Source organism: Limanda limanda, chromosome 13, assembly GCF_963576545.1.
Source record: "Limanda limanda chromosome 13, fLimLim1.1, whole genome shotgun sequence".
NCBI lineage: Eukaryota > Metazoa > Chordata > Actinopteri > Pleuronectiformes > Pleuronectidae > Limanda > Limanda limanda.
This window is the reverse complement of record NC_083648.1, coordinates 299804-322500: the sequence shown is the minus strand read 5'-3', so window position 1 is coordinate 322500 and position 22697 is coordinate 299804. Positions and strand designations below refer to the sequence as shown.

Genomic DNA, 22697 nt, shown 5'->3' with positions numbered 1-22697 from the left:
TGATGAAACTGTAACCAACACATTCCAGCATGAAATTAATGGATCTGGAAATATTTAACCTCAAAATCAAAGATGAAGATTAATGTGAAACTGAAATGAACAGATTTATCTTTTTGCTGCTTTACGGTAACTGAGTGAAGATAAACTTCTTGGATTTGCCACTGAACAGAATCAGACATGTTTCTGTATGTTTCAATAACATCAGCAATTTTTCTGTGTTATGCTGAAAAACACTTATTAAATCTGAGTTTGAAGTGTTGATGATTCAGATGTTAGAAATAAAACATGGGGGTGAAACTGAGCTGAGGTCGACTGTGACTGACGGAGAATATTTGACCCCATGAAGTTTAGATATTTATAATCCGACAGCTTCAATGTATAATTAATCTCTTGTATGAGAGAGTTTCCCCTGAGACTCAGTGACACTGTAAATACAGGACAAAATGCCCATTTATATACATACAGTCACTGATCATCTTTATATCATGTGTGAACATGTGATTAAATCATATATGAACATGTGATTAAATCATGTGTGAACATGTATGACATGTGATTAGAACGTGTGTGACATGTGATTAGAACATGTGTGACATGTGTTAAACTGTGTGTTGTGTTCAGGTGTCAGTCGGAACCAGGAGACTCACCTGGACCTGGTACATGTCTCAGATTAGCGGGACGCAGGCGGAGCTGCAGCCGCCAGGAGTCCACCGCAGCCCGGGTCCGCTGCACCGCGCCGCTCGGTTCTAAAGCCCCAGGTCTGAGCTCCGGTCCCGGTCCTCTTTGTCCCGGTCCCTTTGTCCCGGTCCTCTTTGTCCCGTCACCGGAGCTGCGGACGCGTCGGGTCCGGTTGTCATGTCGCGGTGTTCCGGTGGAGGACGGGATAAAAACAAACCGAGCTGCTCCGAGTCCAGCTTCCTGTCAGGCTTTTCACAATAAGAGGGTCATTTAGCGGAAACGGACATTAACTGAAATGATAAAAACGCAACATGAAGAAAAGATCAAACTCGAGTCAACACAAGAAACAAAGATAAATTTAATGAATTTCAAAACGTTTTTCAGAGACAAAATGAACCAGGACACATGACGTCACCAGACTTTTATATTAAGTATTTTATTTAAGAACACCTTGGATTCTCTATACATTGTTTTACTTTGAAAACATCTTGCATCACTTTTTGAATACTTGACACATGAAGCACATCTGGACAGATGTTCATCCAGATGTTGGAGAAGAGAAAATTCTCACACACACACAATTTCTTCATTTTGAAAAATGTAATCTTTAATCAAATGGGAGAAACTAACATTTCTCAGTTTTACTGTTTTTCTGCCGGTGTGAAGAAGTCAACTTTCTGAAAAATAAAGGTTATAAAAATGTGAAGTGAAGGCAATGTAGATGTGCCCTGAAACCTGTCTTGTGTCCTGACCAGCAGGGGGCGACTCCACTGGTAGCTTCTATAGAAAGTGACTTCTCACTTTATAACGTCAGTAAACATTCAGGAGTTTCTGTCTCAGTCTCTAGTTTCAAGTCTTCTTCAAACAGCTGATGATCATTTAGTGAATTATGATCATATAGTCAAACAGACCATAAAGCACCGGATGTGTTGGGGGGGTCCACAGTGTGATTGACAGCTGGTAGTGTCCAATGTGCTGGTGGCAAGTGGGCGTGTCATTGAGGTATCAGTCGGGCTCCACCCCCCTCCTCCTAATATGGCTACTTCTGGTTTGAAAAGAACAAGATGGCGCCGGACTAATTGTGAGAATTTAACATTTACAACAAACCAAAAGACTTCCTGTTCACTGCGGCCCTGCCGGTGCTAGGCAACAGCAACATGGCTGTAATATGTACGTTACTTTCAGCATGAGTTAGCATTCTAGCAGTGAGGTGTGGTGATGTGGGAAATAAAGGCGTGATGACAGAGAAAATATGAGACTTATAAATAAACACTTAAATCAGTCAAGTTAAAATGGTGTTAGCACCACCAGAGGGCGGCGTTCAATGAACTCTTCTCATGAACCCGAACACAGTTCAAGTCATCGACCACTCGAAGCTTCCGCCAGCCCGTCCGCGGAGGAGATGCATTGTGGGTAGTTGTTGTTTCTAAGATGTTTCAGATACCATGGCGCTCACAGCTCAGACTTTTACGCTGCTGAACTTCGTTCTTCTTCTTGAATTGTTTCCTGGTGTCGGACCTCGTGACATCACAGGTGACCCTGCCATCAGTGACCTGGGTACCAGCATTAACCAGTTCCTCTGCTGCTGCGGTGGCGTTGACCTCGTCATCCTCTGTGTCCTCGCCGTCAGGGGGGGAGGAAGTGACCTCTCATCCACTGTGGCGACTTTGACGGTGTTTTTCCCGTAGAGACGCTTCTCGTAATGCAGGAGCTGGTCCCAGAATCCGGTATTCAACCTGACCCAGGGCCGACTCTCCTGCACCCAGCGGTGCGCCTGGCACAGCGTCACTCCCCTGTAGCGCATCAGGTACGCCATCACCAGCGCTGGAGAACGGCTCATACCCGCAACACAGTGCACCAGGGTTCCTCCAGCTCGGTTGCCATGGATACGGTCTGCCACCCGGTCAAAGTGGTCACCGAGGCGAGCGCTGGGTAAGTCAGAGACAGGAACCCGGACACACTCCACCCCAGGGTAGGCGGGGCAGGTGTGGCTCAGCGTGGCGTTGACAATCAGGGTGATGCCCTTCTGTGATATCAGCGCTGCGTTGAGGGGGGCGTCGGCGCTGCCGAGGAAGAGGGTGGGGGTGATCTGAGAGACGGACATGAAGCCCACCTGTCAGGAAACACACTGCGGTTAGTTCACTACTGGGGACCAGGCGGAAACGCCAATATCAGTTATCTGTGATTGATTATTCATGTCTTATCAGTTGTGTCAAAAACCATATGTCAATAACATGAAAAATGTCCAGGATTGATATCTTAGCTTAGCACAAAGACTGGAGACAGGGGAAACTGTTAGCCTAGCATAGCACAAGGACTGGAGACAGGGGAAACTGTTAGCCTAGCATAGCACAAGGACTGGAGACAGGGGAAACTGTTAGCCTAGCATAGCACAAAGACTGGAACAGGGGAAACTGTTAGCCTAGCATAGCACAAAGACTGGAGACAGGGGAAACTGTTAGCCTAGCATATCACAAAGACTGAAGACAGGGGAAACTGTTAGCCTAGCATAGCACAAAGACTGAAGACAGGGGAAACTGTTAGCCTAGCATAGCACAAAGACTGGAGACAGGGGAAACAGTTAGCCTAGCATAGCACAAAGACTGGAGACAGGGGGAATTGTTAGCCTAGCATAGCACAAGGACTGGAACAGGGGAAACTGTTAGCCTAGCATATCACAAAGACTGAAGACAGGGGAAACTGTTAGCCTAGCATAGCACAAAGACTGAAGACAGGGGAAACTGTTAGCCTAGCATAGCACAAAGACTGAAGACAGGGGAAACAGTTAGCCTAGCATAGCACAAAGACTGGAGACAGGGGGAATTGTTAGCCTAGCATAGCACAAGGACTGGAGACAGGGGAAACAGTTAGCCTAGCGTAGCACAAAGACTGGAGACAGGGGAAACAGTTAGCCTAGCATAGCACAAAGACTGGAGACAGGGGAAACTGTTAGCCTAGCATAGCACAAAGACTGGAGACAGGGGAAACTGTTAGCCTAGCATAGCACAAAGACTGGAGACAGGGGAAACTGTTAGCCTAGCATAGCACAAAGACTGGAGACAGGGGAAACTGTTAGCCTAGCATAGCACAAAGACTGGAGACAGGGGAAACTGTTAGCCTAGCATAGCACAAAGACTGGAGACAGGGGAAACTGTTAGCCTAGCATAGCACAAGGACTGGAGACAGGGGAAACAGTTAGCCTAGCATAGCACAAGGACTGGAGACAGGGGAAACAGTTAGCCTAGCATAGCACAAAGACTGGAGACAGGGGAAACTGTTAGCCTAGCATAGCACAAAGACTGGAGACAGGGGAAACTGTTAGCCTAGCATAGCACAAAGACTGGAAACTGAAGTCAGCTGATCGCTCTCACCCGTCGTCTCCAGGTTCACGTCTGTGAACTTTTGATCCGTCGTACGACCTGCTCCCTTCTTCAGCTGCCGGGGTGAAATGCATGCTGGGATACCATGGCAGCTGGTTCCTGTGTAAGCTCAGTACACACACTGTAGATGGTTGTGTGCCAGTCTTCCAGCCAATCACCTGAAGGGTTATTCTTGGATGGACAGCTGGAGTCATGTGACCTGACACATGAAGATTCTCAGTCATGGAGTCTTCGTCACTTCTGACTGACGGAGGCGTCGGGTGTTGTTACTTGAAAGTTGCTGTTGTGAGTCATTAGGTCACTGGAGTGTGTGTGTGTGTGTTTGTGGGGGGGGGGGGGTCAAAGGTCAATCTTTGATTCAGATTCTCTGCCAGGAGCTTTGAGGAATCCAGACACGGAATGTGTTTCACACGGACTTTTATACCTGTTGCACAACGAGCGTGATTAAGCCTCTAAAGTTCACTGATCACATTTCCTGTCCTAGTTTCCAGCACCAGTTCTTCTTCTTCTTCGTTCCTGTGTGTTTACAGATTACAGACATTTGGCCCATACATTTCATTTATGGTGGTGCCTTCAAGTGCTGTTGAAAAACCAACACTTGAGAACAACCAAGCTAAAGTCTCCCTGTGAGCACAGGCAGGTCACTCACTGAAGCACAGCGGGCCGAGTGCTGTTCATTTCATTGATTACACCAGAATAATTAAAATAAAAGTCAGTGTTTCGGCGTCGTCTGCTCACAGCTTCCCTATGTCCTGACGTACCTGAACTCATCACCGGTTTGTGTTCTAACATGTAGTTCTCTATCTGACCGTTGGGGGGCAGGAGGGCACCACGCAGCCGGAAGTCGACATAAGAATAAGCGAAGAAGCCGGTGGTGCTAGCAGTTAGCTGTTAGCTCGCTCCGTCATGGCGGATCTGAACCGACAGCTCCAGGACTACCTGACCCAGTCCAAGGCCGGCGGAGCGAAGACCATCTCCAGCACCGCGGTGGACCTCGGCGACCCGGAGCCGGTTCCCGGGAGCTGGTTCGGGCGCTGGTCCAGCCCCCGGTCCGCACCGAGCTCCGGTTCCAGCGGCGGCTTCTCGTGGCCCTGGTCCTCCGAGCCGGACCCGTGCCTGCCGGGCCTGGGCCGGCGGCAGCGGCTGCTCGGCGCCGCGCTGCTCGCCGGCTTCTCCGCGCTGTGCTTCGGCCTGTCCGCGCTGTACGCGCCGCTGCTGCTGCTCTACAGCCGGAAGTTCGCGCTGCTGTGGTCGCTCGGCTCGCTGTTCGCGCTGCTGGCCGCGGCGCTGCTCCGCGGGCCCAGCCGCCTGCTCGCCGGCCTGCCGCGCTCCCCCGCGGCCGCCGCCTACCTGCTCGCCCTGGCCGGGACTCTGTACGCGGCGCTGCGGCTCCACAGCACCGCGCTCACCGCGCTGGGCGCCGCCCTGCAGGGGGCGCTCATCGCCGGGGCCGTGGTGTCGCTGCTGCCCGGGGGCAGCGCCGGGATCCGCTTCATGGGGGGCATGGCGGCCTCCGCCATCAAAAGGACCGTGACCGGGAAAACCATTCCGATCTGACCGGGGACCGAGCGCCAGGTCCGGGGCGGAGTCAGCGCGCTGCCCCGGACCGGAAGGACCAAGATTTCAGATCATTCCTCCAGGAGCAGGTGTGACGCAAACACCGGACACGAGCTGCTGATTGGTCGGATCCGGTCACATGACTGAGATGGATCTGATTGTTTCATATTAAAATGTAATTAAAAACTAACGTCATGTTTCCTGATCAATCACCTGATGTAAACAGCTGGAGGGCTCAGCTGTCTCACCTGTTTACCTCACCTGTCTCCCCTCACTCTCACCTGACTCTCACCTGTATACCTCACCTGTCTCACCTGTTTACCTCACCTGTCTCACATCCTGTCTCACCTGTTTGCCTCACATCCTGTCTCACTCCCCTCACCCGTCTCAATCACATTCTGTCTCACCTCACCCTCACCTGTCTCACATGCTGTCTCACCTGACTCCCCTGTATACCTCACCTGTCTCACATCCTGTCTCACATGCTGTCTCACCTGTCTCCCCTGTTTACCTCACCTGTCTCACCTGACTCCCCTGTTTACCTCACCTGTCTCACCTCACTCTCACCTGTTTACCTCACCCATCTCACATCCTGTCTCACCTGTTTACCTCACCTGTCTCACATCCTGTCTCACATCACTCTCACCTGTCTCGCATCCTGTCTCACCTGTTTACCTCATCTGTCTCTCACCTGTCTCACCCACCATCTCACCACCTGTCTCACCTCACTCTCACCCATCTCACATCCTGTCTCACCTCACTCACCTGTCTCCCCTCACCGTCCTCTAACACGATGTTAGCCGGGGTCATGTGACTGACAGCAGCTGTGAACGTGTCATCACGTGTGCAGATGTTAAACATCTGTCTGATGCAACAAATCCTAAATCATTTAGATTTCTACACTTTGACCTGAAAGCAGCTTCACAACGATCAGCTGACTGAACAAATCTCACGTCAGTGACACTCGACTCACCCGAGTGTACTCAGGGTATTAAAGTAACTTATGAGACATTTTATTATTCATACAAAGTTTAAGATATAGTTTAATATTTCTACATGTTTCTGGAGGCGACGGTGTAATAAAGACGTCTAACGTTGAACTGTTCTTTAAAGATCTTTTCTGTGAACACGAGCATGAAGTTTGAAGTGTGAATCTTTATTGTCCACCTCAGTGGAACGGTGAAGACATAAAAACATAGAAATCTTTTACAAAAAACGACAAACAAGCTGAAGACAAAAGATTGGGTGAAATAAAAGAGGCGGAGCTTCTCTACAGTATATTACATTAAAATGTCACCTGCTCAGTCCCTCCAATCACAAGCCACCATTCTCTACAGCAGCAGCACACCTGTGTGTCACATGACCACTCATCAGTCCAGGGGGGTCAGGGTGTGGGCTCAGGTCTGGAGGGACCAGGAGGATCATGGGAGTTTTTCCATCGGGACTACCGGCCCCGAACGCCTCCCCTCAGTGCTCCTCTGGGTGGTGGCCCCCCCCTCCGGGGGCCGGGTCCTGGTCCTCCGGGTCCTGGTCCTCCGGGTCCTGGTCCTCCGGGTCCCCAGCCTCCTCGTCCACCTCGGCCCGACGGACCGTAGCTGCCCTCTTCCCTCGGGGGGGGGCGACCTGCAGGGACCAGACCTTCAGACACGTTCCTCCACAACACGCTACGCATTCATCTTTATATGAAAATATGAACCTCCGTCAGCTCCGGGGGACTCTCGCTCTCCAGTTCCTGGTCCATCCTGCCATGGGCGCTTTCGGGGGGGCAGAGACGCCATGTCCATCCCCTGAAGGGACGACGGGCGCTCACGACCAGCTGGTGACGACCCATCATGCATCTGCTGAGCGTCCCGGTAACCATCCGGACCTGTTCACACGAAGACAAAACCGCCAAAATAAGAGTGAGGGAAAAAAATACAATAATGTGGTTTGAGACGGAGACAAGTCTGAAAGTGACCTCTGATGAACCAGAGGTCAGGGGTCAGGGGTCCTCACCTCCTCCTCCTCCTCGGGGGGCTCCTCCTCCTCGAGGTGGTCTCCCTCTGCCTCCGGTGTCCCAGCCTCGGCCCATCTCCTCCGGGCCGTCGAAGCCCTCCTCCTGGCCGCCGTACGCATCGGGGTAACCACGCCCTCCAGGCCGGCCGGGGCCGCCTCCCCCTCTGTACCTGAAGCAGAGACCAGTTCAGACCAGTTCAGACCGGTTCAGACCCGAGTTACTACAGGTCTCACATTCAGGAGTAAAGTGGAAAGCATCTGACCTTTCGTCTCTCCGTCCTCTGAATTCTCCTCCGCTGAACCTGTCCTCAGGACCCCAGTTCCCTCCGTTCCCTCCTCGGTGCCCCCCCCCCCTGTGTCCTCCCCCCCCCTGGTATCCTGGTCCTGGTCTCCAGCCCTCCTCTCCTCTGCCGTGAAAGTCCTGGCCTCCCTCAAAGTCCTGTGGGCCACGCCGACCCTGCTGGTTGTCCCAGTACGGCCCAGTTCCCTGGTCGGGTCCGGGACCCTGGCGGTCCGACGGGCCCATGTGGTGGTTGGGCGGCGGCCCCCGGGGGTCTCCTGCAGGAGAAGAGCCAGTTCACATCATGAGAATAAGCTGACAATCAAATCTCAGTGTTGGTCAAATATCAACTGAAGACAAATGATCATAATTTGATCAGAATGTTCCTGATGGAAACATCAGATTAGAACATAGAAACATTTGAACTTTCACCAACTGTTCCTGAGAAGAATGATCTTCTTAAAACTCACTCGCGCAGTTTGTGTTAAGATTCTGATGTTTTGTTATCTGGGACTCACACTGACAAGCTTCTTATTAATATTTAATAAGTGCCATAGTTGTATTCATACAGTGGAGGCCTGGAGTGGTAGACAGTGTATGTGGTGACGTGTGTCTGAGGCTGAAGTGGAACCGGCACCAACTCATCTGTCTCTCACCTTTGCTGCCGGGCCCCTGGGGCCCCTGGGACCCCTGGGACCCCTGCGGACCCTGGGACCCCTGAGGGCCCATCCCGTGCATCACTGGTCCCGAGTTCGGACCCTGCAAAGACCACATGATCAGAACCTTCAAATCCTGCTCCGGCTGATCATCAACATTCCACATCAGTCACAGACTCACCTGGTGCATGTACGGGGGCCCCTGCATGTTGCCGGGGGGCCCCTGCATGTTTCCTGGAGGTCCGTGCATCCCTCCTGGGGGCCCCTGCATGTTGCCCATCCCATAATTGTTTGGCATGTTGTTGTGTGTCCTGGGTGGGGGGCCCATCATTCCACCCTGCATCGGCCCCTGGGGGCCCATCATGTTTCCTTGAGGTGGCATCATGCCCCCCTGAGATGGAGGTCCTTGAGGATCCCTTGGACCCATTCCCCGAGGGGGGGGGCCCATCATCCCCCCAGGAGGGCCCTGCATCCCTCTGGGGCCGGCCCCCATGCTGTGCGGCCCTGGAGGACCCATGTTTCTATGAGGGCCAGGATGTCTCTGCATGTCTGGAGGTCCCATCATGCCCTGAGGCCCCTGGTGAGGCTGGGGTCCGGAGGGGGGGCCCATCTGTCCGGGGGGAATGAACGGGGGCTGCATACCTCCAGGGCCCATGGGGGGGGGCATCTGCTGAGGAGGCATGTTGGGGTGAAACCCCTGCTGGCCAGGAGGCATGGGGGCCCCAGGACCTGCAGGGCCCCCCGGGCCAGGGAAGGGGGGCTGTGGGGGGGGGCCCATGCCCCCGTCGGAGCTCATCCGCTCCATCTTCATCTGCTGCACCAACCAACACAAGGTCTCATGAGATTCTGTCTGCAGGTGACTCATGTGACGATGAGTTTTACTTTAGTGTTAATGTTCAAATGAGTGGTTGTTCTGTTCCAAAAGAAGGCGGAGCCTCTCACCTCCATCAGCTGAGGGTTGTTGTACATGTCCTGCTCCATGTCGGCCTGAGTCTTCTTCTTCCCCTCCAGCTTCTGCTCCACCTTCCGCTCTTTGGACTGATCTCCAGGCGGCATCATAGGAACCTTGTTGTCGGCCCAGGCCTGAGGTGAGAGGTGAGAGGTCACAGGTCACAGGTCACAGTGAACACTCAGCTGCTTCTGGACGTGTCCAGATGTTGACCTGCTGCTCGGCTGCTTACCTGTTGGAACTGGGCCGGGATTGGTTTGGCGTACGGCACCTTCTTCTGAGGAACCTTCTTGGCGTCTTTCCCCATGACCTCGTCCATGCCCCAGTCCAGACCAGGGATGGACATCTCCACCTCCGGGGCGGCCTCCTTACCTGGAGACACACGTTCCAGCTGAGCAACACCGACATGACACTACTGTGTTACAATACTTCATCTGACTACATGAACATTTGAGTTTTTAGACCCAATAAAGTGCAAATCATGCGTTTTTACTGCTGACGAGACAGAAAATGATGAAACAAGAACCGGTTTAAACAGGAAATTAGTTCAACTGAGCAGATTAAATATGAAGGTTTGGAGATTAAATGTGATAAAACATTGAAATACTCTGAGGTCCAGGATGAGACTTACTGCTCTGCTCCTGCTCCATGGCGGCCTTCAGCTGCTCGGGGATCCCCATACCGGGGATGCAGGCCATGCTGTTCAGATCCATGTCGTCTGAAACACAAACGCACAAACATCAGCTGTGAAGTCACAACCTTTGTGTTGCGTCGGCTCCTCGGACACTCACCGTACTCCATGCCGTCCTCCGACATCCCCGGCAGCAGGTTCAGGTTGTAACGGTCTCTCATCTTATCTCCGGGTCGATTCCTCGTCCAGAATTTACTGAAAATAAAAACAGATGTGAGTGTGACAGCAGCAGGTGTTTCAATGAAGCGTCCACAGGCCACTTTGTGTACAGGAAATACGTGTGTTGTGAGGACGTGGTTCAGACATTGTGTGTATACCTGGTGTGGTCGTTGGAGCCGGAGCACAGGATGTGACCCAGCGGGTGCCACGCCAGACTCCAGATCATTCCCTCATGAGCCATCTCCATCCCCCCCACCTCCTTCTCCACCCTGACAACAACAACAACAAACACCTGAGTACACAACACATTGATCAACCTCATGGGAGTGTGCGAGTGTGTTTGTGTCATTTTTACCCAGTGTGCCAGAAGAGCAGAGAACCATCAGAACCTCCGCTGGCAAACAGGCCTTCGTGGACGGGATGCCAGGCCACCGCTGGGAACATAGAACCAGAAATAACAGACATCATTCAGACTCTAACATACAGGAGGTCTATACTGTGGCCAGCCACCAGGGGGCAGCCCAGATGATTTGGCCTCAGTCTGAGGAGCCTTCACGTCATCCTGTGATATGGAAGGCCGTGTGGTATTGGTTTGTTCTCTCACCCGTCGCCTCCTTCTTGTGTCCTCGGAACACCTGAAGCTCCTCCTTCAGGTTTCTGATGTCAAACAGTTTGCACAGGTGGTCACGTGACGCCGTCAGCAGCCAATTACCATTCAGGTTCCACTTCACCTCCATCACCGTGTTCTTATGGGCGTGGCTGAGGAGAGAGAGAGCCAGCGGGTGAGGGCGGAATGATCTGGTTTCATTATTTGACTACAGCAGAAAGGTTAAAGGTCAAACGAGTTCCACTTCGAGTTCCTCTTTCACAGGAACCTGAGTTGATTGGCTCGGGCTTCACCTGAGTGTTACCAAAACGTGCAAGTCCTCCTTTAGTGTGTGTAACTGTGTGTATGTGAAGTGTGTGTGTTACTGTGTGTTTGTGAAGTGTGTGTGTGTTACTGTGTGTATGTGAAGTGTGTGTACTCACAGTGTAGCCAGACTCTGTCCAGTCTTGGGGTCCCAGAACTTGATTGGCTGTTGACTGTCTTTACTGCCAGAGACCACCAGGCCTTTAGTGGGATGCCAGTCAACACACTTCACATCAGCGCCATGACCTGCACACACACGCACACACACACACACACACACACACGCACACGCACACGCACACGCACACGCACACATGCACACACACACGTACGTTACCATCGTGTAGGTTGTTAAATGTGAATCAATAAGGATCAATTACATATTGATATGTTTAACATGCCAATATATAAATACATTTTCTTAATTTTAGCACATGATCATTAACAGTCCCTGGTCCTCCTGTCACATGACGGGTCTCTGCCCTCAGGCGTGAGGCCGGGGGGGCAGGGTCGTACCTCGGAGGATCCGTTCCTCGTGGCAACGCAGGAAGTCCCAGATCCGAACCGTGCCGTCGTCTGAGCAGGTGGCGAATTTATTATCTGTGGGGGAGAAACTGGACGAGACGAGAAGCTGTTACCGACAACAGACAGGAAATGGGACATCACATGGACATGAACTTCCTGGTAGACACATTTACAGAACAGGTTGGAGGTCAGAGGTCACCCGAAACAGTCACAAACCCCCACTCCACTGTGAGAGCTTCACTGACCAACCAACCACCATCACCTCAGTCCAGTAACTCTACATCCACAAGTCACATGACCTGTCAGACTGGTGGTGTAAGCAGGAAGTAGATAGTCTACTCTGCAGTTGGTTGCTTAGTTACAGAAAACACTATGAACGAGGGACAGCGATGGAGAGAGAGCAGATTTCTGAGTGACGACGAGCTGGAACCGTTACTGACAGTTGAGGCTGATACGTGGTTTGTGTGGTTTTGTGTGGTAGTTACACATGTCGCTGTGAGCATTCAGTTTATGAAGGAGTGTGCGTTGCTCTACAGTTACACAACCCAACACTAGTGGCTGTAGAGTTTCGATGCTTCTATGTTGTTTCTTCTGGTTTCAGATCAAGGTTGATCTCAAGTTGGAGCTGATAGATGTTTAAGGGAAATTACTGTTTTTAAAGAATTGCAATAAAGAAAACAAAGACGGAGGAGTTGGTCTGTAGCCATTAAACTACTGAGGCGAAGCAGCAGCTTCCAGAGACACGTTCTGCTACAGGCCTCAGAGGACCTGGGTTCTACCAAGGGTTCTACCAAGGGTTCTACCAAGGGTTCTACCAAGGGTTCTACCAAGGGTTCTACCAAAGGTTCTACCAAGGGTTCACGTCTACTCGTCAGGTTCACCGGAGCTACAGCGTAGATTCCAGAATTGGGGTTAAGTGTTAACGCTTTGTATTCAACGAGAGTCATGTGACTGATAAGAACCAATCAGGAAGAGAACATGCGTCTGCTTCTTCAGTTAAAATACTTTTAATCACAATTAATGAAACTTAACCACGTGTTCAACATGTTTGAATGAATCACACTGGTTGATGTGAGGTCATCATGTATGACCTCACAGAGACCAGGAATATTAACATGTCTAAATGTCTCCACCTGCTGGACAACTAGGGGAACTTCACTAAATAGAGTAAATAAAACACACATGCAGTCAGTCACCCCCCTTAACGTGAGTGTACTGTATACTACATGCGAGTGTAACGTGTACTTCATGTGTACTACATGCAAGCGTGGTGTGGACTATAAACTACTGTATCCTACATGTGTGTATTACATGCAAGTGTACTGTGCTACATGTGAACTATATGGGTGTAGTCCATGTGAGCATACTGCTGCTAGGTCACAGATTTCCCTGTATCTCATCTTTGTGCTAAGCTAGGCTAACAGTTCCCACTGGTCAGGTTTTGTGCTTAGCGAGTATAAAGGCCCCCCCTTAACTTGTGTTTAGCCGAAGTTACAGTTAACCTGCTTCCAGTGTTTGTGCTAAGCTAGGCTAACGGCTTCCCAATACTTCCAGTGTTTGTGCTAAGCTAGGCTAACGGATTCCCAATACTTCCAGTGTTTGTGCTAAGCTAAGCTTTAAGATTTGTAAGAATCTTTGTTTTTTTACCCAAGAACGGCACTTTATTTAAAAACGTGATATTTGCATTGGGAGCCGGCCCTCTCTGAGGCAGTAACCTTAACCCCGACTGGACAAACTAAACCTTTTGAGTTTTAATGACTGAAACCACCTCAGGTGATTCTCTGCCTCCAGGCTGAGCTCAGGTCACACGTGAGCCTGAATCAAACTCAGAGTTTTGAGGAAGCAGGAGATGTTGAAGTTCACAGCTACCAACACCAAATTAAAGTCCTTATTTCTGTGATGAAGTTTAAACCTTTAAAACTTTCAGAAAGAAAAGAACCTTTAACATTTTTAAAAAACATAAGTTTGGATTTTAACTCCTGAATTGGCAATTTTATAATTATTGCCAAATTTGACAGACATCTGCCAACATCTCTTGAAACATCAGGGCGCAACTCAAACACAGATAACTCAGTTTAAACTTGTAAATAATAATCACACTACACTAAATGTTGTATCTTAACATAAGGTTCGTTAGAATAACTAATTATCAAGATATAAACTATAAATCAAATAAAACCGTAACTATAATTCCAGAAAAAAAAAATGTAAAAACAAAGTCTTAATCTGATCACATTTGCAGCTGTGGACTTCCACTTTCCACACAGCCTGTGACTGACAGCCTAGAGGATCATGGGTAATGTAGTTTGAATTAGACAGGTGATGGTTCCTAGACTCATTCCACTCAGCGTACTGGTTCTGCTGAGGGAGTGTGATGTCATCTGCAACCTGATGAAGTCATCTAACTTAAACAGTGGAGGTGAGGAGTGAGACTACCCTGTTGCATTGTGGGAGATGTAGGCTAGTGTTCGTACTGAGTGAGGAAGTTGTTTTTAATCGTCTCCTTCTCAAACACCAACAGGAAGTGGAAGACGGCGGTGTGGTTAACGCTCGCTGTGAGACTCGAAGGATTCAAAGTTTATTTAAACCATCTACAGGCGCCTGTCAGGTGACCTTCAGGACAGCAGCAGCAGGACTGTGTGCAGGAGCTTCTATTTATTCACTTTATTGATCCCTGCTAAAACTTTATTGTATAAAGTCAATCCCCCCCTCCCCACTGGGCCTACCAAACATGTTGAGTAAATGAATGATGACTTTATTCAACACAGAGAAACAGCTCATCAGCCACATCAGGCAAAATATCAACAACAGATCACTGCAGTGTTGCAACAGCACACACATACATCTGTCATTAATCAACCACAACAACATATGGCAAGAGGTGAGGCAGCACCACCTTGTGGCTGCAGCATGGTACTGCAGTGCCGAACGTAAGCGGTAGAGACTCAGGTTAACTACAGAAAATGGTAGATTGGGTATAAACCTGGCTTCTCTAATGGCCTCCTTGTGAGCCTGGAACATCTTGACGTTGTTCATGTTGGACTGCCAGTACTTCACGTAGCCGCCGTGGTCCGCAGTCAGCATCCACATGTCGTTGTGAGACCAGGTCATGGCACGCACTGGACTGTCGTGGGCCTGCAGGGGAGACAGGAGGGAGTGATGTCATTACCATTCAGCTGACCACATCACAAGGTCGTCTGGAGCAAGCGTTTACCTGTAAGATGGTCTCGAAGTTGAAGGTGAGTCCGTTCCACAGAGTGAACTCTCCGCTGGACGCTCCAGTGACCAGACGTCGACCCTCAGGAGTCCACTGAGCAGGAAACACACACATTAATCTGGGGATTTGTGTTCTGCACTATCTGCGTACGCTCATTCACAATAAAAGCATTAGATATGAGCCTTTGTACGAAGGGAAAGAGATGCAGCAGCTCACCCTGATCACAAACACAGGACACTTGACTTTGTTGGTGGAGGTTCGGACAAACTTGGTGGTGACAGCGTTCATGGGATTGTTCAACATCCCGATCGGAGGAACCAGCTGCAACACAGTGAATGTTCATCTTCAACAAATGTGTTGGTTTCATGTTATACTGAAGATTTCACGATACAAGTTTATTATCATGTGAGCAAACAAGTGAATATTTAAATTAGAGACAACAGCTTCCTGTTACTCTTCTGTTCATTCACGGTTCCCACCCCCGTAGAATAATAATGATTCAAATGTTTCTCTCATTCAGACTCGAAGCAGCTGGATTATTTTTCACATGCTTCTTATTAACTTGAATTTTTAGTATAAAAAAAATTATAGTTTAGATTTGTTTCTATCTTTAAATTTCTTTTGTTAGGTCTGATGTGTGAGAATCAGCTGATGTTCATCTTCTGAATTCAGTTCAGTGAGAATCAAACTGCAAATTTAAAAAGACAAATCTGAACAGTCTTCACTTCACTGTTTTCCACTTCCTGCACGAAGAGAGGAATTGACTCATGGCTGTGCTTCAACTGAGCGAGGGGATGAAGCCGACCAAAGGTTTGAGACATTTCTGATGGTCGGGAGAAATTCATCGCTCCCTCGTGCACTGCACGGCAAACGAGGAAGCTTAATATCTTACAACTCTGAAAAGAGTCAGCCTCAGCAATCTGGATAAAAACTGTCTTAGATCGTTCAGTGTTTGTCCAACTTGACATCGGGATTCCTGTGACAAACAGGCGTTAAGCTAACAAACAAATCTAGTAATGACACGGATGCTTAGTTTGGTTATACTGACGTCGTTGTAACATCCTGCGTCGGGCTGGATGGCTCTGAAGTCTCGATAGTCTCGCTGCCACAAACGGTTCTGCACAGAGAAACACAGAAAGTCACTCACAGATGAAGAACACAGCCTGTGATTGGTCAGCTTCTGAACATTCACAGGTTAACACATCACACACGTCAAACTGAAGCAGCTGGGGATGACAACAGCAAGTTAATCAGTGACAGCATCCAGCCGTGGAAAAGCAGTAAAGTGTCTGATGTTATGTCTCCAGCTCACATGATGAAATACTAATAAAGTTTAATTTAAATCAACATCTGCAACATCGCACACGAGCGTTCCCACTGTTTATTAAATCAAGTTGAACAGGTGGTCACCTCCAGGTATCTGATGACAGACGGGTTGTAGTCGATGGTTTTGCGGTTCACCGCCTTCCTCATGCGTTTCCCATCGAAGGTGAGCTGCTGCATCGCCTGCTGCTGGGCGAAGTCCGGCCTCTTGTAGAACACCTGCCGCGGCGCCTGGTGCTGGAAACGCGGCATGTGGAAGAACCGCTGCGGTGAGCCAATGTCTGTTGCCATGGTGACGGGCCAAACCTGTAGGTTGCGAGACCAGGTGGGAAGGTCAAAACACTGGTCAGAGACTGGTATAAATACAGATTCAGTTCATCAACATTACTGAAGCCTGAGCAGAAACATAGATGATGTCAGTGAAATAAATAGGTGTCACAAACTGATCCAGGACTCTGAACAAACCCAGAGCGAGTGATTCAGTCTGTTCTGAACCATTCATCTGTTCAGACATCCTGGTCAGAGTCAGCAAACAGCAACCAGGAAACTGAACATTCATCTCAACATCCATCATTGATAACATCTATTACCATCAGTTAGCGTCAGGGGGAAATCTGAAGCAAACAGTCAAGCTTAGTGAACAAAGCTCACATACGAACCACGTGCATCACAACTCGGGCTAAAACCAACGACTGCTCCGTGATGGATTCATCCACAGGATGTTTAGAAACTGATCAAACAAATGAACGTGAAGGAAAAGGTGAGAAACAGTTTCTCTCATCAACACGAGCAAAGGTCACATGACAGACGCTGAACACTTTGCAACTGCTTCCAGTCTTTGTGCTAAGCTAAGCTAAGCTATGCTAAAGACTCTCTGGACTGACGCTGCTCAGATCAACAGTTACTGATTCTCACAAGACAAAAAAAAAAAAAAGTGGCCTTAAAGGGACTCTTACCTTTGTTGCATGTTTACACTTTTTTTGGATAAGGTTAAATTGGTATTAATAAGGTAATGACACTCTAAAATGCAAGACAGACCCACCAGGAGTAAAAACAAACAATTATTTCACTCTCATAATATTTAGTGAAAACTTCAACCAATAAAATTCTTCGGACCGAAGGACCTTATTGGCCGACAGACCTGTCTGTTTGCTGCATGGACATGCAGGTTTTCCGTCTGCTTCTTGTGGCGCATTCGGGCCCGCGTCATCATATGTGAATGTAAATGTATATAACTTACCGAATCCATTGCTTTGGTAAACAAAAACTCACGTGCGTGCGCGGAGGCAGTAGGTCGTAAGTCTGCTTGTAAATAAAGTTTCTTCAAAAAAACACCGCGGATGGGAACGAGGGGGTGGGGCATTGGAGGAAGGCGGGATGATTTGAATGTGCTGTAATTCTCAAATGCAACAAAGGTAAGAGTCCCTTTAATTATTTTAAAGAAATTATTGATTAAATCTCAAAAGAAAAAACAGTTCAAAGACACATCAGCTGATTCAGTTATTCTAATAAACGCTGCAGAGAAAATGTTTCAGGAATCACTTTACAACCGAAACTCCAAAAGAGTTTTATGGACTCACGCTAGGGATGCACCGATCCGCTTTTTTCACCTCCGATACCGATACCGATATCTGAGGTTTAGTATCGGCCGATACCGATCCGATACCGATACTAATTAAACAGTCGGATTCCCCTGGTCCGCATCAGTTCTAAGTCGCCCGCAGGCAAGTTCACCAACTTTGCAACTCCGCCGGTTCCGTTCAAACTGAGCAGGGCGGGAGATCCGGACCGGGACCCGTCCGGCACCGGGCCGGCGGAGGGACCGGGAGCCGGAGCGGGACCGGGAGCCGGACCGGGACCCGTCCGGCACCGGGCCGGCGGAGGGACCGGGACCGGGAGATACAAATACTTGGCTCATTCAACTTTGTTTTTGATAAACTGTTTAATTTGAATTACAGTGAATTCCTCCAGAAAGATACTTGAATTTCACTTTGTGTTTTGTTGCGTTTTAAAATATATTCTTTTAACTTTAATGGACCACGCGCTTTCACAAATGTATATTGTGAAAGAGATTTTGAAGAGATGTTGGACTTTAAAAAGGCAGATTAGCAATAATGACTTGTAGTGCATACTTGTCAGATTTCTTTGTATTTAAGAGATGATTAATTAAATATGAATAACAAGTTTCCATTATCATGTTAATCAAGTAAAAAATTGTTCACATTGGTGTATTAGCTCCGCCGGTGAAAATGTCTCGTTTGACTTATATTTGAGAAGATGGGTCGGTTGTCCCTACATCATCTGCAGGCTCTCCTGCATGGAGCGCAGGAAAAGCATTAATAGGAAATCACTGCTCTTTTTTAAACTGCACATCGGAGACGCTTGCTTTTCATGTCCAGGCCGAGGTCAACACATCAGAGCAACAGACTCGGTTCAGCCGCTGCTGCCACGCTGCTCTTCCACAGATTCAAGGTCTCGCAGAGTCCGGTTCACAGCTGAACAGAGAAAATGATCCGTCAGCACATTTGCAATGTGATGGACAGTCGTCTCACTGTGTCTCTCACAGACGTTTGGTCCTTTAAGACAAACCTTTGTAAAACCAGCGCTGGCAGCAGAACTTCAGCCGATGTGAACCACACGCAGCCGCTGCCCGGGCGCCATTCATACAGGTCTACAGTAGTTATTGTAACATGTGTGACTGCTCATCACGATACCGTTCTGGTATCGGTGTACAGTGCAACACTCATGTCAACACAGATCAGTTCAACACTAACACCTGGTGTGGATGCAGCCTCACTGAGCTCCTGTCATCATAACTTTACAGGATGAACAATAAAACATCTCCGTCTCCATCTGTCTCCTGCAGCTCAGCCGGGTGGCTCTGCACCTATGAACCTGCTCGTGGTTTGTATTGATACAGATCTTCTCTGGTCGTGAGGAGCCACAGCTCTGCTCCTTCACAACGGGAACACTTCAGACCTCCACCAGGTCCAGAGGAGCAGCTGGTCCAGGGCCGTGTGGTCGGGTTCCATCAGGGGACTGACGTGGAGAAAACACCTGTGACACCATCTCACTGAGGAACTAATGACGACACATGTCAATCATGTTCAATGATGTTCAATTGATTCCCGCTCTGCTGCTTCACAGCTCGGGTCCTGTCCCCGGGCTCCAGGTCCCCTCCAGTCCCCGGGCTCCAGGTCCCGTCCCCGGGCTTCGGGTCCCGTCCCCGGGCTTCGGGTCCCGTCCCCGGGCTCCAGGTCCCCTCCAGTCCCCGGGCTCCAGGTCCCGTCCCCGGGCTTCGGGTCCCGTCCCCGGGCTCCAGGTCCCCTCCCGTCCCCGGGCTCCAGGTCCCCTCCCGTCCCCGGGCTCCGGGTCCCGTCCCCGGGCTCCGGGTCCCGTCCCCGGGCTCCGGGTCCCGTCCCCGGGCTCCGGGTCCCGTCCCCGGGTCCCGTCCCCGGGCTCCGGGTCCCGTCCCCGGGCTCCAGGTGCTCCTGGATGAGAACATGAGACCGGGAGAAGCCCCTCGCATCGCCCGGTCTCCCCGCAATTCCCGGTGTCGTTGCGGGGAGACGGGACAGCAACACCACGCGGCTCCCGGGCGCTGGCGGCTAGTAAACACGGAGCTCCATCAGCAGAGCCGCCCGGCGGACACCCCGGAGCCGGCCGGCGGACACCCCGGAGCCGGCCGGCGGACACCCCGGAGCCGCCCGGCGGTCACACCGGAGCCGGCCGTTAACATTTAAGTCGTTAACGTCTCTAACGACGATCCCGCTGCCTTTAGCTAACAGCGCTAGCAGGCTAACAGCGCTAGCAGCGCTAGCAGGCTAGCAGCGCTAGCAGGCTAACAGCGCTAGCAGACTAACAGCACTAGCAGGCTGTTCGCTAGCAGTCTAGCAGGCTAACAGCCCTAGCAGGCTAGCAGTCTAGCAGGCTAACAGCCCTAGCAGGCTAACAGCGCTAGCAGGCTAACAGCGCTAGCAGGCTAACCACCGGCCGCTGCCTTGCATGGCCGGGTCCTGCTCGACACGGTCCCCGCAGCACGAGCCTCACACGCCGGGTTGTGAACGCACCGCCGGACGGAACCTGGACGGAACCGGCTCCTCTGTTCGGCCGCCGGAGGTAAATGGCGGCCCGGTCATAGCAACAAATACGCGCCGCAGCCACGGAACTCACCAGCAGTGTCCGCAGCAGAGTCCGCTATCTGCGGGTCATGAAGCCGCCGGCCTCTTCGGGTCGTGCCGCTGCTCTCTGCGGGAACACGGAGCTCTCAGTCGGCGTGGGGCTGTGAACGAGCAGCTCTGGTCCCTTCAGCCTCCAACAGACGCCATCTTGACGCTTCTTCTACTCCGCCACAAAGAAATGCATGCTGGGACGTTTTCTCAATGGGCGGGAGATCATGGCGTCATCGCGCTTTGAACTCTGGGAATTGTAGTTTGACATTGATCCCAGTTATGACAGTTTATTTGTGTGATGTGAATTGTTTTGCTATATTCTGGGTTTTTTTGTGGCATCTGTTAAATGTTGATCTGAATCAGTTTTTCTCTATGTTTGGTTTAAAGTGTGCTGATGATGTCACTGTGGTCAGGTGGAAGTTAGCGTCACCCTGGTTCCTTCAACTCAGGTTTATGATTCCAACAACTGAAAAATTAAAGGTGTTGGAAGCCTGAATATGTGCTGTTGTGGCGATCTCAAGGTGTTCTGTCGTGACTTTAATCCAGGACACCGGTGGATCTCCAGCAGCCGATCTTCTTCTTAACCAGACCTGCTGGATTCACCTGTTGACAAATGGGTCCGACAAATACCCTGTGGGTTTGTGTTCAGCGAAAAAGTGACGTGACCGAGACAAGCGTCTTGACATGCGTAAACTATGAGTCATAACGGAGAGGATTTGGTAATTTTTCAAAATAAAACACCGTTTTATTTTGAAAAATGACCGGATAGTAGATAAAACTATAAATTTACACAAGGTTAGTCGCTATGCTTAAAAAGACAACAAATTTCTACTTAAATTAGTGTTAATACTGTAGGCCAATCACTTTATTTCATTGGGCCTAATGTGGTAAAAAAAAACACTGTTAAATGACTGAGACAGTTATTTTGTATAAAGTTAAGTATTAAAAGGGAGTTTTGTACTTCTGCTTGATTTGAAGGCCTGTTAACCTGTTGATTACAATAAATAGGTCTAAATAATATGTGTATTGTGTGACTGTTCAGTACTGTTCAAATTCATTACATATAAAAAGCAGACATAAAAGTAACTTAAAAGTTACTTTCCCTAGTAACTAATGACTTTTGATATACCGTAACTGGTGAGGTAAATCAATTACTTTTATAAGAAGTAACAAGTAACTGTAACTAATTACTAATTTTCAGTAACTTGCCCAACACTGTAACAAATAACTTGTTTTTCCTCTTATAGAAAAGCTGGAAACAGTTTGAAAGAGCTGGTGTCACCGAGCTGGGAATGACGTCACACCGGGTTCCTTGAATATTTGGTCTGAAGTCAAAGAACAAGAATGGAACAATGTTTAAATTAGTCGACTCGCCAGTGTAAACAAAACTAGTTCCTGATAAGACATAACGTTACGTGTTACATACTAACACCATGGTAACACGTCCACAGACAGTTATTGGACAAAACAAATTTAAAGACAGAAGTGATAATAAACAGTCAAAACTACTGCCTATTGATGATACACAGAGCAGCCATGTTGGATTTCAATATCAGGTGTCTTCATAATATTTAATAATTTATTTTCAACTTCCCGGGATGTGAACCAGATGGGAACATAAATCTGATAAACGAACTGGAACTGTTCTTAAGTGATGTTCTAGAGGGCATTCGATCAGAATCCTTATATTATATAGCTAACAGCCGATAGCTAACAGCCGCTAGTTAACAGCCGCTAGCTAACAGCCCGCTAGCAGCCGCTAACAGCCGCTAGTTAACAGCTGCTAGCTAACAGCCCGCTAGCAGCCGATAGCAGCCGCTAGCAGCCGCTAACAGCCGCTAACAGCCCGCTTACAGCCGCTACCAACCGCTAACAGCCGATAGCAGCCGCTAACAGCCGCTACCAACCGCTAACAGCCCGCTACCAACCGCTAACAGCCGGCTACCAACCGCTAACAGCCGGCTACCAACCGCTAACAGCAGGCTACCAACCCGCTAACAGTCGCTAACAGCCGCTAACAGCCGCTACCAACCGCTAACAGCCGCTAACAGCCGCAAACAGCCCGCTACCAACCGCTAACAGCCGGCTACCAACCGCTAACAGCCGGCTACCAACCGCTAACAGCAGGCTACCAACCCGCTAACAGTCGCTAACAGCCGCTAACAGCCGCTATCAGCCGCTACCAACCGCTAACAGCCGCTAACA

At 49.6% G+C, this 22697-nt stretch overlaps 4 protein-coding genes across 4 annotated transcripts in view; 1 reads left to right on the top strand and 3 right to left on the bottom strand.

Moving 5' to 3' along the window:
- pex5lb (peroxisomal biogenesis factor 5-like b) overlaps window positions 1-803 on the bottom strand; it is a 20231-nt gene extending 19428 nt beyond the window's left edge. The window contains exon 1 of the mRNA XM_061084162.1: window positions 648-803. Coding sequence (XP_060940145.1) covers window positions 648-662 — 15 coding nt within the window. The 5' untranslated portion in view covers window positions 663-803. The remainder of the gene's footprint in view (window positions 1-647) is intronic.
- Window positions 804-1095: 292 nt separating this feature from the next.
- On the bottom strand, window positions 1096-4373 carry si:ch1073-184j22.2 (dual specificity protein phosphatase 18). Its single transcript, XM_061084165.1, has 2 exons — window positions 4050-4373; window positions 1096-2791 (listed from the first exon to the last, which is right to left on the bottom strand). Exon 2 carries the CDS (start codon window positions 2780-2782, stop codon window positions 2138-2140), a length of 645 nt encoding a protein of 214 aa, XP_060940148.1. The 5' UTR covers window positions 2783-2791; window positions 4050-4373; the 3' UTR covers window positions 1096-2137.
- sft2d3 (SFT2 domain containing 3) lies at window positions 4252-5805 on the top strand. Its single transcript, XM_061084164.1, has 2 exons — window positions 4252-4343; window positions 4881-5805. The coding sequence occupies exon 2, from the start codon at window positions 4965-4967 to the stop codon at window positions 5613-5615; it is 651 nt and encodes a 216-aa protein (XP_060940147.1). The 5' UTR covers window positions 4252-4343; window positions 4881-4964; the 3' UTR covers window positions 5616-5805.
- A 945-nt stretch (window positions 5806-6750) lies between these two features.
- On the bottom strand, window positions 6751-20660 carry wdr33 (WD repeat domain 33). Its single transcript, XM_061084525.1, has 21 exons — window positions 20494-20660; window positions 16408-16626; window positions 16046-16114; window positions 15214-15318; window positions 14995-15090; window positions 14764-14915; window positions 11772-11869; window positions 11375-11501; window positions 10950-11104; window positions 10701-10779; window positions 10504-10614; window positions 10287-10381; window positions 10127-10213; window positions 9728-9867; window positions 9489-9629; window positions 8728-9360; window positions 8547-8649; window positions 7874-8168; window positions 7611-7780; window positions 7312-7482; window positions 6751-7238 (listed from the first exon to the last, which is right to left on the bottom strand). Exons 2-21 carry the CDS (start codon window positions 16609-16611, stop codon window positions 7060-7062), a joined length of 3210 nt encoding a protein of 1069 aa, XP_060940508.1. The 5' UTR covers window positions 16612-16626; window positions 20494-20660; the 3' UTR covers window positions 6751-7059.
- Window positions 20661-22697: the final 2037 nt, after the last annotated feature.

Excerpts from the sequence above, each read along its gene's own strand:
- si:ch1073-184j22.2 (XM_061084165.1), bottom strand. The coding sequence starts at position 2,782 with ATGTCCGTCTCTCAGATCACCCCCACCCTCTTCCTCGGCAGCGCCGAC.
- sft2d3 (XM_061084164.1), top strand. The coding sequence starts at position 4,965 with ATGGCGGATCTGAACCGACAGCTCCAGGACTACCTGACCCAGTCCAAG.
- wdr33 (XM_061084525.1), bottom strand. The coding sequence starts at position 16,611 with ATGGCAACAGACATTGGCTCACCGCAGCGGTTCTTCCACATGCCGCGT. Across the intron at positions 14,916-14,994 it reads ACTTCGAGACCATCTTACAG|GCCCACGACAGTCCAGTGCG; the intron begins GTAAACGCTTGC and ends TCTCCCCTGCAG. Across the intron at positions 8,169-8,546 it reads CCAGGGGCCCGGCAGCAAAG|GAGACCCCCGGGGGCCGCCG; the intron begins GTGAGAGACAGA and ends CTTCTCCTGCAG.